The following is a 14,723-nucleotide window of genomic DNA, read 5'->3' as shown; positions in this document are numbered from 1 at the left end:
GTCTCATCCCTGCCCACTGCCCTCCCTCCCCACATTCCCTGCCCCCATGGCCACCGAGGGGAGTCACTCACTAGACCGAAGGAGGGTGCGATGGGCACTCTTTGGCGTGATGGGAGGAGGGGCTGGGATGCTGCTGGTTGACATGATGGCATTGAAATAGAGGCCAGAGCCTTCCCGCACGGGGCTGAGGATGGGGGGTGGTGTGTAGGGTGGTAGCTCAAAGCTCCGCTCAGAGGGGTGGTCAGCCAGCCGGACGGGAGAGCGCAGGTGGCTCTGGTATGGGGTGATGTTGGAGTAGACAGGAGGGGCGATGAAGGTGCCCGCCTTGGTGGGGATGATCAGGGGCTCAGGCCTTGGCCGCTGCTTTGGTTTCCGCACCGAAGGTTCCCCCTCCAACTTGACGCTCATGTCCTCAGCCTGGAGAAGGAAACAAAACCAAGATGGCTCAACCTCCTATGTCCCGGGAAAACTGAAGTCTTGATCGCTGCTTGCTGGTCTCACCTTTGGGACTTATTCTGCCCCCACACCCACCAAGGCAAGCCTGAGATGGGAAGCAGATCGAAACACTCCCTTCTTATTGTCTCCTCTTTCTGTCAAGAGCCAGATAGTAAATATTTTAGGCTTTGTGGGCCATACGCAGTCTCTGTTACATATTATTATTCTTCTCCTGCCCCGCCCCCTTTAAATAATTCTTTAAAAATGCAAAAAACATTCTTATGTCTGGATTTGGCTCACAAGCCATAGTTGCCACCCCTGCTGTAAAGTATGCTGTGGGGCAGGGACTACAGTATTCAAGGGCCAGGCTCTGGAGCTGAATTGCTTCGACTAGCACCTACCTCCTTTACTTACCACTTAAAATTACTTAACTCTCGGTGCATCAGCATTTTTAACATGGGAATAATCAGGGCCTACCTAAGGGGGTAGCTATGAGGGCTAAATAAATTAATCCTGAGAACACTGGAATTAATACTGAGAATTAATACTGGAAATCACTGAGAACAGGACCTGGCTCAGTAAATACTGGCTGCTATCACTACTTAAACCCCAGGCTCTGTATGAGATGGAAGCCCCTACTGTGTGCCAAGATCTGAGCTGGACATAGGACCACAAAATGAACAGGACAGTCCTGTCCTCGAAGAACTTTTGTTGTCATAGTATTAGTCCTGCTATCACAGGGTAGCCTACTTGTGCTGTCAAAGACTAGTCCTCCTGGTTTACACTTCTCTCTGCGTTGTATTCCTCTTGGGCCTCCACATAGAATAGAAGGCAGAGTTGTAAGGGAATAAAAGCCTTTCCTTGCTCCATCCCTATCCTCTCCGGAGAGAATGGAGCCCTATGGGGGTTAGCAACACCCACGTCATGTCCCTAGGTGCAGTCTGCCAACAGGTGAAGTTGGCCATGTTGACTGAGAAAGCCTGGGAACAATAGGCTTTCTCCCCCTCCAAGGTTCCAGCTCCCACAAGACCTTCCAGTGGAGGGCCCTGACTCCTCATGAGGACTTGGCCATGGCTTTTAGCCATTTGTGCCCTCTCTGCTCTTCTACAGACTAGGAAGAAATTGTTCATTCTTCCTCCCTTAGGAGAACCATATGATTGTACAGAAAAAAATGCAGTGGAGCCAAAATCCCCCAAATTTGCTAGACAAGATATCCAATATGAACTCAGCTATCTGTAATGATTTGTAATTTTATAGTAAGGGTTTAAACCATTCTGAATATCTGACAATATTTTTTGTACTGATTTTTTAGGTGTGATAATGGTATTGAGGTTATGTTAAAAAAAAAAAAAAGAAAAAGAGTCCTTATGTATGATGTACTTCAGATGAAAACCAAAATATTCATGGATAGAATGATGTAATGTTTGGGATTTGCTTCAAAAAAATCCAGTGGCAGGGAGAAGTGGAGTTATAAAGGAACATTGGCTGTATTTTGAAAATTGTTAAAGCTGGGAGATGGCTAAATATTAGGGTTCATTATAGCATTCTCTCTACTTTTGTTCATGATTGAAAATGTCTACAATACAAAGAAAAATAAATAAATAAACAAATAACGAAAAATAAATCTCCCCAAAAGCCTGGTGTAGTGAAAGTACTCACGGGCAGGGATTCAGGAAGTAGAAATTCCAGAGCTAGCTCTGCCATTACTTGGCTGTATGACCTTTGGTAAGCCTCTTGCCTTCTCTGGACTTATTTCCTCATCTATGAAATGGGCAGGCTGAGCTGTGTCATTGCTCAGGCTCCTTCCTGCCATCCTCAGGATAAACTGCCCAGGCATCCAGCCTCCAGCCTCTACCACAAACTTTCCCCCAACCAGAGAACAAGATCCCAGAGAGCAGAGACTGTGCTGCTCATAATAATCTTGGAGCTCCCCTTCCTGTTAAGGAGAACAGGCATACAGGCCAACTCCCCAGCTAAGAATACCTAGAAAATCCAGAGTCAATATAAAAACCACATTTCTGAAGGTATCAGAGAGCAAATAACTTGGCAAAGAACTAAAAAGCCAAGATCCAGGAAAAAAAGGAAAGCCGAAGCGGTGAGCCCAGCAACTGGAATTATGTTTTCCCTGGAGGTGGATGCCGTTACTGCAAGAGGCAACTGAGAGGCTGAGAAACTGAGTAGAGTTTTTAAAATATTCAAGGGACTAGCAGAATAAAAATCAGAATTTAGGCCTTGCCAAGGAAAGAGAGCCTGTTAAACCCCCAGGCTTTGGATTGGGACTCCAAAGGGCTATATCCTCAGAATAAGGGTGAATCAGAAATAGACTAGTTCTCACATGGAGTAACACTCAGCTTCAAATCACCTCATCTCAATCTCTGATGAAATTAAAGTAATCCAAGATTGCTGGTGCTCTTTGCTACCTGTCAGATGCAATGATAAATCCCTTCTGGAAGAGAACATCACCCAGAGTTTTTAATTACCTTAACAATTTTTCATATATAAAAATATATACAAATTTTTTTATATAAAAATAACCAGACATACAAGGGGGCCAGATGTGATTTAAAAACAAGAAATAACAGATAATAGAAACAGACCCACAAGGATCCCATTAATAGTGTGAACTATGCTTAAGTTATGCAGTAAAATAAAAGGCAAAGTTGAGAATTTCATCAAAGAACTAGAAACTCTAAAAATGAACCAAATGAAAATTCAGTAACTGAAAAACAAAATAACTAAAAATAAGAAATCAGTGAATGGGCTTAACAACATATTAGCTAAAGAGGGAATTGGTGAACTGAAAGAAAATGGACTATGAAAAAAATGGAAAATAGAGAAAAGTGTATGCCGGACAAAATAGGGGATATGGCAAAAAGCTCTAACAAATGTGTAACTGGAGTCCCAGAAGGAGAAGAGAGAGAAAATGGGGCAGAAGAAATATTCAAGAAGCACCACAAACTCTAAACAGAATAAATACAAAGAAAACCATATTTAGTTATAAAAGCAAAACTGCTGAAAACCAATGACAAAAAAGAAAATCTTAAAAACAACAAGATAAAAAGACACCTTACATTCAAAGGAGCAACAATATGGCTTATAGTGATTTCTCAACACTGTAACTACAATGGAAGCCTGAAGACAATGGAATAATATCTTTAAAGTGCCAAAAGAAAATAACTACCAACACAGAATTCTCTACCTAGCAGTTACCCTTAAAAAATGAAGATGAAATAAAAACAGGGCCAACCCCGGTGGCCTAGGGGTTAAGTTCGGCACATTCCACTTCAGTGGCCAGGGTTCAGTTCCCAGGCGCAGGCCTACACCACTCATCTGTCAGTGGCCACACTGTGGCAGCAGCTCACATAAAAAAAGGGGGGGGGGGCGGCCCAGTGGCGCAAGCGGTTAAGTGAGCGCGCTCCGCTCTAGCGGCCCGGGGTTCACTGGTTCGGATCCCGGGCGCGCACCAACGCACCACTTGTCAAGCCATGCTGTGGCAGCATCCCATATAAAGTGGAGGAAGATGGGCACGGATGTTAGCCCAGGGCCAGTCTTCCTCAGCAAAAAAAGAGGAGGATTGGCAGATGTTAGCACAGGGTTGATCTTCCTCACAAAAAAAAAAAAAAAAACAAAAAACAAAGAAGGAGATTGGCAACAGATGTTAGCTCAGGGTGAGTCTTCCTCAGCAAAAAAAGTAAATAAAAATAAATTTAAAAAAATATTTTCAGACAATCAAAGACTAATAAAATTCACCACTAACAGACTCACACTAAAGGAAATACTAAGGGATGTTCTTCAAGTAGCATATAAATGATCTGAGATGGAAGCTTAGAGATATGAGAAGAAATGAACAGAAACAAAACCGGTAAGTATTTGAATAAATCTAAAATGCACAACAACAGAACAAAACAATAATGTTATACTGTTCTGTTGATGTTAAAATACATAGAGGATGAAAATACATGTCACTAATTCTACAAGTTAGGGATTGGTGGAAAATGGAGGTAAAGTGTTGTAAAAACTTTGCACTGTCTAGGAAGAGGTAAAGTACTAACTTTCATTAGATTTCAATAAGCCAACAATTCATGTTTTAATTGCTAGTAGCCCTTCTCAACCAGAGAATTAAGCCCTAACATCATAATATAACATTATATTCACTGTATATAATGAGTTAACTTCTCTCCTATGCATCTAGAATGGTACTAGCTATGTACCATCCTTCAGAGAATGGAGAAAATTGTTACTCAAATCCCATTCTGTAGGGCTTACTTCTCTCACAGAAATCCAGGTAAGAAAGACTGCTAGGGTAATCACTAAAAGAGTAATAAATAAGTATATAACTAATAAATTAATAAAGAGGGGAAATGGAATAACAAACCCAATCAATCCAAAAGAAAACAGAAAAAGAAAAAAAAAGGAACACAGAAAAGGCAGGATGGGATAAATATAAAGCAAACAGAAGATGGCAGATTTAAACCCAAGTATATCAGTAATTACATTAAACGTAAACTGTATCAATTACATGCTCTAATTAAAAGACAAAGGTTTAGAACAGATAATAACAAACCCCAATTATATGCCACTTGAAAGATAAAGCTTAAGTAGAAGGATACAGAAAGGCTGAAAGTAAGAAGATAGAAAAGATACATATCCCATCCACCCCCCAACACTAACCAAAGAAAGCTAAATATATGACAAAGTAGACTTTAAAAGGCAAAAAGATGACTAAAGATAAAAAGAAACATTTCATAAGGATAAAGTGTCTAATGCAGTTCTAAATGAGTATGCTACTAGTAACATTGCATCAAAATGTATAAAACAGAACCAAAAGAAGAAATGGACAAAACCTCAACCTTAGTGGGACATTTCAACAGACCTATGTCTGTACTGACAGAACAAGCAAACATCTCTACATCCTAGTGCCTGGCACAGGGCCTGACCCATATTAGAGGCTCAATCAAAATCTGCTGACCTGAAATGAGATTCACATATCCTAGATTTTCCTAGACAGTCTCAATTTCAAGTATAAAACTGTCTCATCGTCCCCCATAAGCACATTTGTCGAGAAGTTTGGTTTGGAAAATATAAATAGTATCCCCATGGGTTGCTTGAATCCCTCCTACACTGGCACATTCTCCTTTTTCCCACAGGGTGTCCGGCCCCCAGGGGTACTGGGGGTGTTTGCACGGAGAGCCTCTCATACCTGAGCTGTGGCATCAGTCCCGGGGATACGGGTGGACCGCCTGCGGGTGACGATGACCGATGGCTTGTGTTCAGCGGGGTTCTGCTCAGAGCCCTTCCCGTCCTCGTCAACACCTCCAGCTTGGGCCGCCTCGGTTGGGTCCACAGTCCGCACAGGCACAGACACTGGGATGATGAGGGGTACCATCCCGCTGTCCTCTCGTGCTCGCTTGGCAGCTAAGGAAGGCTCAGAAAACTCCACTCCACACTTGGTAGTTGAAGCCAGTACACTTTTCCGCTTCTCCTCAGAGCCACTGGCATCCTGGAGAAGGAAGGGAAGGGGGAATGGAGATGAGGTTTACAAGGTAAGTCCTGATCTGCTGGTCCAGGACCCCTAGTCCCATTTGATTCAGAGACTCAAACACCCTTGATAGCTCCCAATGGTTTTTGACAACCTGGTCTTTCCCTGACCACTTTTTCTCCCACCACATTCCCAAATACTCTCCATAATCTCCCTTCTGCCAGGTCCTCCATCCTGGCCTGGAGCAGAGGTCCCCATATGGTCATCTCAGGCCAGAAGTGGCTTATAGATGTATTTTGTTTGGCCTACACAGTGAGTGGCACGTGAAATGACATCTAAATATATTCAAAACATATATCTGCAAAAGAAAGTAAGCAAGGAATCTGTGCAAGGTCAGGCTGGTCTTTGAATCTATTTCCCCACTGGCAACTGGCTGGAGTGAAGTCAAATTCTGCAGCCTCCTACATATCAGCCTGGCCCTATAGACATCGGGGGTTGAGATTTCTAGTGAAGGAAGGGGCTTTGGAGTCAGATACTAGGCTTCTATCCTAGCTTTGTGACTTTGGGAAATTCCACTTGGGTCTCAGTTTCTTTAGCAATAACACAGGATAAATGACAGCATCCCTCTCACAGGGTTTGATGACAAATTACTTGTGATCAAGTATAAGAAACTCCAAGTACAATACAGGTGATCAAATTCTGTTCATTCTTCTTCCCCATTGTTATTTCCTTTTAAATCAACTTTATCGCAGTATAATTTACCCATAACAAAATGCACCTATTTTTAATTACAGTTCAATCCATTTTGACAAGCATAATCACCTGTGCAACCACTACCACCTTCTTTTAGCATACTAGATCTGGAAATGGTTTCACCTCCTCCTACTCCTGATCCTTCAAGTCCCAAATGAAGAAGCCAACCCACGATGGTGTACTGCACTTTCCTGCCCACAACCCGACATGTGTATAAACTTATCTTCATTTTCAGGTATGGATGTAACTATGTAGAGATTCTCTGCATGCAGGGAGTTCAGAACCCTCTAACATAAATGAGTTCTTTCATTTCCTTCCATGAAGTGAGAAAACTGCCCTTGTGGACCTGAAGTCACTTGCTCTCCCCTGCCCCACCACATGGCTCACCCTGCCCTCTGCCAGGTCTGGCCCCACCCCCACCCTCTCTCACCTTTGCGTTCTGCAGTGAGGCCAGCTCCACCGCCTTCTGGGCCAGGGTCAGCAAATTGGCCTCCTGGGATGCCCGGCGCCTCCGTCGTGTGCTCTGGATCACCCCACCCCGTAGCACCTGCCCACAGTCCCCCGTGCCAACCGCCCGCACGCTTTCCTCGTTGCTCATGGCAGAAGCCTCTCGACCATTGGGTGCCAGTCTCTCCCCGTCGGGCAGCAACTGCGATTCCCTCAGCTCCAGCGAGAATCCCAGAGCTTCGGGATGGGGCTGCCCCAGGGGGCCGGCTAGTGGCTGCTGCGGGGGCCAGTGATGTAGGAACAAGTTGCTGGCCGGCTCCTGCCCAGGTTGGGTGCCAGCCCCATCCAGGGCGGTGGAAGGCAGGACGCCCTCCTTAGAGAGGCGGCGGGAGCGGCGGGGGAAGGCGATCTGGGCCTGAGGTAGCACAGGCTGCGGGGCTGACTCCTGCAGGAGGGCCTTGCGCAGTTCTGGGTTCATATCAGGGTTGGGGGGGAAGGGGTATGGTGCCATGCTGTGGTGAGCCAGGTGGGACTGCCCCAGCGGCCCGGCTGGCTGTAGGCCAAAGTCCTGGGGCTGCTGAGACGGCGGCTGCTGCATGGGGTAGAAGTTCTCAAAGAGCTGCATCTGGGGCAGGGCTGCCTGTTGCTGCTGCTGCTGCTGCTTCTGTGGTGGGAAGGCAGCAACAGGGTTGGGGGGCGGTGGGCCCTGCCGGAAGACCTGCCGGTTCACCTGGTGGCCGAATGCCAGCTGGAAGGGTTGCAGGGGCAACGTCTGGTTTGGGGGCTTCTTGGCCACGTGGAAAGAGTTCAGGGGCGCCTGGGGCCGCCCCACCTCCAGCTGCACCTTCTGTGGCATCATTGGCCGCACTGCATTTCCATAGCGGTCCAGCTGCGGCCCCCCTCCTTTCTCCCGCTTCAGTGCCTCAGGGTGGTTATAGTAGGGAGAGACCCCCATGCCAGGATGAGGGCTCCCCTTGGGTCCGCTATAGAGGGGTAGGTTGTGGCGGTTCCACGTTGAGTGGGGTGGAGGCTGGCCCGGCTGTTGCTGCCAGCTGCTGTCACTGACCCCCCCACCCACTCCCCGCTCTGGGCCCCGCCCTGGAGCCATCACAGAGTTGGGCCACTTGACTGAGCCCACCTGCTGGGACAACATGGCAGCCGTGGTCCGCTCAGACCCATACACCACAGAGTTCAGCAGGGCCAGGCTGTTGGGAGGGGGCAGTTCTACAGGCTGGGAGGCAGGGGCGACCCCTGTCGGACCCTCGTGCCCAAAGTAAGGCTCCTCCTTGACCCTGGTGGACTGTGGAGGGGCCGGGGGCTGCTGTGGGGCCTGCAGGGGTGGGGGCTGCTCCTTGGCAGCTTGTTCCTGGTCCCCAAAGAGGCAACGCTTTCGCCTGTTCTGAGCCTTGGGCTGGGCCTGGAGGTTCATGGTGTGGCCCCGGCAGTGAGACCTACTTCACCAGTCGCCCATCCCCTGGGGGCAGGTCCTGCTGGAAGCCTGGCCCTAGTCCAGGAGCCAGTGGGGGCAGAGCAAGGGCAGAGGAAAATGCTGGATGATGCGGTCAGGCACAGGGAGAAAGAACTGCTGGCTCTTCCTTCCTCTTCACAGAAGGCTCTCGGGCTCGTCTACACTTCCAAGTTCATGATGCTCACAAGGCCCTGGAGTCTGCAGACAGAAGGAGAGCAAGAGAGTCAGCCAGAGCCTCCCAGGATGCCCCAGATGTCAGTACAAGTGTGAGGGAGGGGCCTCTAAGGTCTGCGGGTCTACTGTCTCACAGGGACAAGCCCCGGATCACAGAGCAGCATTGGTAAGGCTGGAGCCAGGACCTTGGGGGAGCAACCAGGAGGCAGCAGCATCTCCTGAGACACTCTGTGACTCTCCTCTTGTCCCACCACCTCACTCTCCTGGTTAGGCTCCAGGACAGCTGCATTTGGTTGTGTAATCTGTGCATTGCACAAAAGCACCGGTCAAGGTGGTAAGGGGGCCTGAAATCCAGCCCCAGCCCCTGCAGTCAAGCTGGGAAAAGGGGCAACAAAGGCCATGCTGGCTTCCCCTCTCCTCTTAAGCCAGTCCTCAGCCCCCTGGGCAGCCAGGCCTGGTCCTCTAACATCTGTCCAGGCAACAGCCTCCCCACCAGACCCAGAAGGAGCTTTATTCAGCCAATGCCTCCTCTGACGCTCTAAGCACATCTCAGACAGGAAGTGAAGAGAACAGGGTCACTCCCAACTGTGCACTGAGGGTCGGGAGCCGCACCAGGCCCTGCAGAGTCCAGGACCCAGGGCTAGGCTCACCTCCTTTGCACTGAGGCATGGAGGTGAGGCCCCAGAGGGTGTGTGCACTCCTAGCCCCACCCCTGGGAGGAGCTGCTGGGTGGGACTGTGGCTCCCAGACTCTTCCCCAAACTAGCAAAGAACCTGTTTTGCAGCCCTGGCTGGCTGGAGGCAGGATCAGCCTGGTAGCTGGTCAGCAGTCCCCACCCACCCTCCTTCTCTGCCAAAGAGTTCCTGGCATCCCTAGCGAAGGAAAAGTCTAGCTACGATATTGGGGGTGCAGATTGCTAGAGCTTAGGTCTGAAAGGTTTCTCCATGACATGGTGTGACTAAAGTGCTCACAGTGTTTCTGTGTTTGTTTTCTAACTTGATTAAAAAACGAACAAACAAACAAAAAACCAGGTCACTCTATTTATTCTGCTACAAGGACAGAATCGAGAGCAGTATTCTACATGTGTTTTCATTACTTACAAAACTATTATAACATGTAAGTTATAAGTTACATGTATAACTTGCATGCATTTTCAAAGAGAGGGGTTTTTTTCCCTCCCTGGGAAGCTGGTGAGGGTGGGAGCTACATGGCCCACCTCTTCCCCACGGTAAGATTCTGATCCTGAGCCAGTGAGAATAGGAGGGGAGGGGAAGGGAAGAGAGCTCAGGAAGCTACGGCGAAAGAATCTGCAGGTCCAGGCCAACCCCAGACCTCAGACCCCAGACCCTAGACGCTCCAGGTTAGGAGTTCCCAGGAAAACAGCCAAGAGGCGAAGAGGGCTGGGGCTGGGCAGTAGCGGGCAGGCTCTTGGCACAAGCCCTGGCTACACCCAGCAATGCCCTGGCCTCAGGGGGGGATGCGGTGCTATCACCCCTCTGCAGGCTTCCGCAGCTCCAGCCCCTCCCCTCCCGAGCCACCGTGACTCACTCAGGGCCCCTGCCTGCCTTTCACTTTCACCCAGCGCCCAGCAGGGGAGGAACTTCCTCCTCCATTTCCTTCCCCCGCTGCGGCCCTGAAGTGAGTGAGAGAGACAGACTCTCCCGCTGGCACCCACTCTGTCTTCACACATGGAGGCTGGGGGAGGGAGTGAGACCAGGAGGGCGTCCAAGTCACTCTGGCCCCGCAGGAGGGGGAAGATCAGCACAAGCAGAGAGTGCTGGGGGCCATGGAAAACACCCTCTGAACAAACCCTGTCTCTTGTTTGTAAACTCTGATTCCCTGACAGCCAACCTAATTCACAGCAGAGACCCGAAAGCCAGCCCCCAGACTGAAGACAACACTTGGCGCCATAGTGAAGCTGCAAGGTGGGACTGTTCCGGCTACAGGAGTCGGGCTCTGCCTCTCCAATCAGCATGAACAAACTAGAAGTGCTTCTGCAGAAGCAAGACAGAGGAAGGAAGAACGTGCGCAAGGGGAGGGAGGAGAGAGGAGCGGAGGGGGCTGAGGGGGAGTTGGCAGGTCCACATGACTCCAGGGGGCTGGGAACCCCTCAGGTGCTCATGTGCACTTGTGCTTCCCCTCCTCGACAGTACACAGACCCCACCCCCCACCCCCCCATCACAGCCCTGTCGCCTGGTGAACCACAGCACAGGCTTGGGGCCTGGAGGCCGGGAAGGCTCACGTGGCAGAGGCCTGGGTGCGCGTGCGAGTGTGTGCCTGATGGAGGGTACCCAGGCACAGGGAGGGCCATCAGCGCCTAGGGGCTCCACACTTTGGGTCTGGGGAGATGGATGGAGTCCGTGAATGGGGCTCCAGGGCAGGGTTGCTTCTGCCCTGGGTCCCCAGTCCCCACACTGGCTCACCTGCAGCTGGCAGGTCAGGCTGGGAAGGGCTGAGCTCAGCTGGTCTGCCTCCCACCCTCCACCCTGCACATCAAGGAGGGCCATCGCTCAGGACACCACGTTAGGTTTCCAAAACTGGGCCAGGGATTTGCTTAGAAGAAGTCAAGGGGGCCAATTCTGGGGAGGCTGAACTGCCCCAGAAGCTTCAGCAGAGGCCTCCCTGTCGCCCCTACTGGAAGGCTAAGAGTGGTAAGAGCAAAGACACCCAGACCTGGGACCCTCAGAGAAGAAAGGTCATTATCTGGGGGGATGGGGAGAAGAGTGGAAGATGCCTGGGAACCCCGGGGGAAGGAGTGGAGGGGGCATACGAAGGTGGCAGGGCATGAAGCAGTAGTAGTACTAGTAGTAGTAGTTAGTAGTAATAGTAATAATAATAATAATAATAATGCACCCATGCCAGGCACGTCCTAAGCGCTTTGCATATGTTTAATTCCCACAACAGCCTTATAAGGCAGCATGAAGCACTATTATTTTAACCTCTATTTTACAGGTGAGCTAGATGAGGCTCAGAGGGGCCAAGTCACTTCCCAATGGTCACACAGTAATTATGTTGCAAAGCCAGGACTTGAACCTAGGTTTGTCTGACTCCAAGCCAAGCTCTTACTCCTTATCCCTAAGACATGCCACTAAGACACCAGCTCCCTCTCTGCACACTTCCCTTCCACAGCACACTCCCACCACCTCAGAGCAGGGATCTTCTGGACACAGATATCCCTCCTCACTGGTGCTGAGAAGCCCCCTTACCCCTGCCTGAACCATTCACAGGTAAACCTCTCCTGTTCTCCCCCCATACAGCTGAGACACTCAGTCCTACAGGAAGGGAAGGGGCTTCCTTAGACAGGCGCCAGTGGTGTGTGAGGTCCACCCGCAGGGAGGCCTGAGACCACTCTGGCCACTTCGGCCCCACCCTCTGGGCCTGGACTCTCCAGCCCCTGCAAGCCCACCCCTACCTCAGTTCTGGTTGCTGCGGGTGGGACTTCCAGCTCTCATAGCCCACTAGTACCTCACAGCCTGCAACTCTGTGCAGGACTGAGTCACTTCCTCCCATTTCCTCTGCCCCAACCTCACTCCTCTGCCCCTCAGGTGGAAGTCAGCCTGGCCTTCCTCACAGTGAGGAAGAGGAAGGAAGCCATCTTTTCCGAAGGCTGCCGACCTATGGGCCAACTCCCAGAGGCTGCATGGAAGAGGGTATAATGAGGAACTCCTGCAGGCAGCTCACCCCTGGGACCAGCTGCAAGGCCTCTGACAACAGATGCAGGAACATTGAAAAGGAAACCCACAGTCACCACGGGGCCCCAGACACTGCAACCCACTCTATCAGTCTGTTTGACTGTCTGTCACGGCTCTATTCCCTCTTCCCTTCCTCCGGGCGCCTCACTGCTGCAACCAAGCCCTGACCAGACCATAGATACCCCTGGGCAGAAGACAAGGCAAGAGTCAGATCTCAATGGCCAGGGACCCATGAGGATGGGACCCTATCAGGAGGATGGAGAGTGAGAAGCACTTTCTCTCTACAGAAGAAAGTAACGTCCACTCAGAAAACAGTGCTGAACCCACAAATGTGTTTCGCAGACACATGAGGGAGGGTGCTAGAAAGGCTTTTGGGTGTTCTGTACTGATGGAGACACCATGTCCTCTAAGGATGGCAACTCGAACACATACTGCTCCCACATGCCATCAGCAGCCCAGCCACATGCCCACCATTGGCTAGGAGAGTCCAGTGAGCCCTCACCACAGGGCAATGGGGCCAGGCCATGACGACTTGAAGGCACCAGGCCCACTCCCAAGCTTGGGCATTCAGTGTGTTCATCTGAGAGACAAGACTATTGTGAGTCAAGGTTACACAGGCCAGGAAGGAGGTGCTCAGCTTGGTTCCAGTGGCCACAGGGGCTCAGCTCTGACCTGGGGATGAGAGCCACCTAGAGGAGCCCCCTGACCCTTGGAGGCTCCAAGCTCCTGCTTTTACCTGGGCCACCCCTGGCCCCACAAACTCAGTATGAGGAAGAGGGGGAGTCAGAGCTCATGCATCTCCATCCCAAGGCAAAATAAATCTAAATATGGCATCCAACAAAACCCTGAATCTCTAGGCCAGCCAGTCCCTGAGCACCAAGAGGCTATCTTAGGACAAAGTCTAAACTCCCTATCCCACAAGTCCCTGCAGACTTTGGCTCCTGCCACCTCTCTCAACACTCCATCCTCGAGCCATCATTCAGTCCTGCTTTGCTTCCAGGTCTTGGACCAGGCAGTACCTCTGCCTAGCACACCTTCCCACCTTTCCCCTGGCCAAGTCTTATCATCCTTCAGGTCTCAGACACTGCCTCCTCTGGGTAGTATTCCCTAACCCCAAAGCTGAGCCAGGAACTGCACGATGAGCCCATAATCCCTCCTAAACCCCACCACCGTGCTCAGCACACTAAATTCCAGGTGCCTATTTCTTTGCCCCAGCAGACAGCAAGCTCCGTGGGGCAGAGTGTGCAGACTGTTGTACCTTGGCACTTGGCTTGTATCTGCCTCTTGGGATGCTCATCCAAGACTGCGCCCAAGGTGAGTCAGAGCCATGCCTGGGCAGAGGTCCTACTCATGGCCAGCGTGTCCACCCTGGGCTCTGGCCCAGCCCTGACTTCCAGTCTCTCTCCCTGACGCACATCAGAGCTCCCTGAGATGCTGAGATGAAGTGAAAAGGCCCAGCCTCCTAACCCCAGCCCTCCCCACCCCATAAGCTGCCCCAGACCGTCACCAACTAAGCTGAACACGAAGCCTTCTCCAATTGCTGGCCCACAAGCCACCTGCCCCTTGACTGTCACTTGCTGCCCCACACCACATGCAGGCTAACTAGGCAAGTGCCAGTCCCGCCGTTGCCCCCTGCCCCATTTTTCTTCCCTCAAGGCTTCCTACCCCTGCCTAGACCATGGCCAGGGACACGAGCCTGTGGATCTGTTTACCTCGTGCCCTGACACAGCTGGGCTAGGCCTCAAGACACCAAAGTGTCTGGCTAGGACGCCAAGGGGCAACGACAAGGGGCCCTCCCTAGAGGAGGCCAGCATGGCCCAGCTGGCCCTCCAGTCCAGGCTCACACTCTGAACAGCTCTCTCTCAGATACTCTGGGGCCTTTGGCAACAGTCAGACTGGGCAGGTGGCCTGAAACTGCCATCTTGGGCCAGCTAGAGTTGCTCAGGCCCTAGATAAACCTTCCCCTGGACACAGAGCAATTGTCTGCAATGCTGTATACCCTGCTCTAACAGAGTTCATACCCAGGCTGAAGGGCCCAATTCTCCAAGCCACTGAACATTTATGTCCTGTTCTCAAGGGATCCGTAAAACCAATGAGGAAGGAGACACCAGCAACAGAGATAAGGACCTGCCACCCACAAGTGTCACTTCCCCTGGGGACGTGAGAGAGCAGGCCCTATGATCTAGCCACTCCCAGTCCAGAGAGTCCCCAGATTATCACTTCTCCAGATTGAACTTCAGCTCTGAAATGCAGAGGCCAGGCGGATGGCCAGGGA

At 50.8% G+C, this 14,723-nt stretch overlaps 1 protein-coding gene across 6 annotated transcripts in view; it reads right to left on the bottom strand.

Moving 5' to 3' along the window:
• Positions 1–14,723, bottom strand: part of MIDEAS (mitotic deacetylase associated SANT domain protein) — a 67,175-nt gene that overhangs the window by 13,872 nt on the left and 38,580 nt on the right. For all 6 annotated transcript variants that reach the window (XM_014784392.2, XM_014784393.2, XM_087448246.1 and 3 more), the window contains exons 2-4: positions 7,098–8,780; positions 5,636–5,935; positions 72–417 (exon numbers count right to left, since the gene is read on the bottom strand). In XM_014784392.2, the coding sequence (XP_014639878.1) occupies positions 72–417; positions 5,636–5,935; positions 7,098–8,543 (2,092 nt within the window). In that variant the 5' untranslated portion in view covers positions 8,544–8,780. The remainder of the gene's footprint in view (positions 1–71; positions 418–5,635; positions 5,936–7,097; positions 8,781–14,723) is intronic.

The sequence above is a fragment of the Ceratotherium simum genome, chromosome 24 (genome assembly GCF_057802395.1).
Source record: "Ceratotherium simum simum isolate JZ-2026a chromosome 24, ASM5780239v1, whole genome shotgun sequence".
Classification (NCBI taxonomy): Eukaryota; Metazoa; Chordata; class Mammalia; order Perissodactyla; family Rhinocerotidae; genus Ceratotherium; species Ceratotherium simum.
This window is presented reverse-complemented; position numbering and strand designations above follow the sequence as displayed.